The 2500-nt window shown below is 45.7% G+C and overlaps 1 protein-coding gene across 1 annotated transcript in view; it reads left to right on the top strand.

The window, feature by feature from the left end:
• The window catches only part of arhgap4b (Rho GTPase activating protein 4b), a 33718-nt gene that overhangs the window by 26217 nt on the left and 5001 nt on the right, over nucleotides 1-2500 (top strand). The window contains 3 exon segments of the mRNA XM_080444435.1: nucleotides 408-635; nucleotides 1222-1277; nucleotides 2229-2400. Coding sequence (XP_080300561.1) covers nucleotides 408-635; nucleotides 1222-1277; nucleotides 2229-2400 — 456 coding nt within the window.

The raw sequence follows: 2500 nt of genomic DNA, 5'->3' as shown, positions 1-2500 counted from the left end.
TACTAGCCTTGTAATCCATCCCGGTCGCATGAATTCACATTATCATGTGTCTTCTGCAGACCGTTCTGGCCCCAAGCGCTGGGTCTGGCAGAAACCAAAAAGTGGAAGAGCCAATCAGCGTCTGTCAATCACAGGCCCCTGAGCGCAGATTCCACTTTTTGGTTTCTGTGAAACGCCCACCCAGAGCAGCTAGAAGACACATGATAATGTGAATTCACGCGACCGGGATGGTTTACCAGGCTAAACCCATACCCATACACTAAAATGAACACTAGAATTAATAAAAACTAAACTAAAACTAAGCCTTTTTGAAAAATAAAAACGAAGCTAAAGTAGCAAACCCACTTTAAAAAAGTAAAAACTAATGAAAAATTAAAAGTTAATATAACCTTGGTGCGTCCACACAGCGTGTCCCAGTACAGTGATGAGAACATGATGCTGCCCTACAACCTGGCGGTGTGCTTTGGCCCCAGCCTGGTGCGTGGGGCGGAGCCCGGCGACGCCGTTGCCAGGCAGCCACAGATCAACGACCTGGTGAAGACCATGATCGTCCAGCATGACGCCATCTTCCCCAGTCAATCGGAATTGCCTGGGCCGGTCTACGAGAAGCACATGACCCTGGAGCAGGAATACTGGTGAGAGATGTGGGGACTGTTTTTCATCATCAACATGGAGGTGGAGATGTAGCCGTTGCCTTGGCCGTCATCAAGGTGCATTTGGTTACATTTTGCTAATTTGGTCCGTTTTTGAAGTTCAAAGGCTAGCAAGTCAAAGAACTAACTGGGTAGACACTAATACAAAATCATTCAGAACTTCGGATGGATCTCTCCGAACTTTCTTCGGACGTTCTCCAAGATGTTCTGACTACCCGAACAAGTCCATTATACGTTTTGTTGTCTAAAAAGAATCATTTAAATGTTAATGCCCAAATGTGTGTGTATGTGTGTGTGTGTGTTGGGGGGGATTTTTCTATGCATGTGCATTACCAGTACTTGCTCCATGAGTGGTAAAAGAAATGTTCTCTGCATGGATAATGTGATTAATTACAGCAGGGGGGGAGGGGGGTTTATTTGTCACATGTGCTGTAGCTTCGTGGCACAGTAGAGTGCTCATTCAGATTGCATAATCAGAGAGGAACAGCACGTGCAGTGATCAGTGAAAATGTGAAACAGAAGTAGAACTCTGTCCAACCTCAACTATCCCTGTTCGCTTTGTCTGCAGTGAACCAATTACTGAAGAGGGAGATGGAGAAGCTGAGCATTTACCCAGTGAGGAGGGTGAGCACAGTGCTGTATATGAACCAATACACAGAAACACATGTATAATACAATACGCAATTATGCACAAATTAGTAAAATGTTCCATTTTCATGTAATTAAATCATGATTTACATATTCATAAGACATCAGGTAATGTAGAATCAGAATCAGAATCAGAATCAGTTTTATTGTCACATCACAGGTTTACAAGGTAAAAAAGTGGGTGAAATTATTTTTTGTACATCGTTCCCATCGCAACGTTAGTTTCCATAGAAAGAAGAGGGGGGGGGAGAAGAAGAGGGTGGGGGGTAAGTGGGAAGGAGATCAAAACAAGAGAGCAACAGAAGGCCAGACAAGTTATCTACATATTTACAAATTACCTGAGATAATAAAAACTAAAAAAAACTAAACTAAGGTGCCTGAGCATAGCAGCAATGTATTGTATACTGTGCATGTTATACTTATACTGTGCATGATAGACAATGGACGTTAAGGTGCTTAGAGGAAAAGGAGCACAATAAAAAAGACCAAAAAAAAGTCAGTGCGTTATACAAGGGATTAAGGTGCAAAAGGTCAGTGCGTGTCCACCTAGAGTGGACTGACCCTAGTATAATCCGCAAGTAGCTCCGTGAGGGAGTGCAACAAAAAGTCATGTAGTACGATTCACGGAGCTGCAGTTGAATATACATAATATTGAATGTGTGTGTGTGTGTGTGTGTGTGTGTGTGTGTGTGTGTGTGTGTGTGTGTGTGTGTGTGTGTGTGTGTGTGTGTGTGTGTGTGTGTGTGTGTGTGTGTGTGTGTGTGTGCGTGCGTGCGTGCGTGCGTGCGTGCGTGCGTGCGTGCGTGCGTGCGTGCGTGCGTGCGTGCGTGCGTGCGTGCGTGCGTGCGTGCGTGCGTGCGTGCGTGCGTGCGTGCGTGCGTGCGTGCGTGCGTGCGTGCGTGCGTGCGTGTGTGTGTGTGTACACAGAGTTGGAGGCGGTGGCAATGTTCGACTATGTGGCGAGATCTCCGGCTGAGCTGTCCTTCAAGCAAGGAGATCTCCTCATACTCAACAGCAAGGCATCTTGTGATTGGTGGAGGGGTGAAATGGGAGGGATGAAGGGTCTCATCCCTCACAAGTACATAAACGTCCTTGATGGGTAAGTGACAGTTCCGCGTTTGTTCTCAGAAGCCATTCCGTACCTTACTGCTGGGTTTCTTAAATATACTCTTTGTCTCACATGGGTCCCTATATAGCAG

The sequence above is a fragment of the Gymnoscopelus braueri genome (assembly GCF_963280865.1).
Source record: "Gymnoscopelus braueri genome assembly, chromosome: 12".
Lineage (NCBI taxonomy): Eukaryota > Metazoa > Chordata > Actinopteri > Myctophiformes > Myctophidae > Gymnoscopelus > Gymnoscopelus braueri.
The sequence above is the reverse complement of the archived record's forward strand: the minus strand, read 5'-3'. Positions and strand labels throughout refer to the sequence as shown.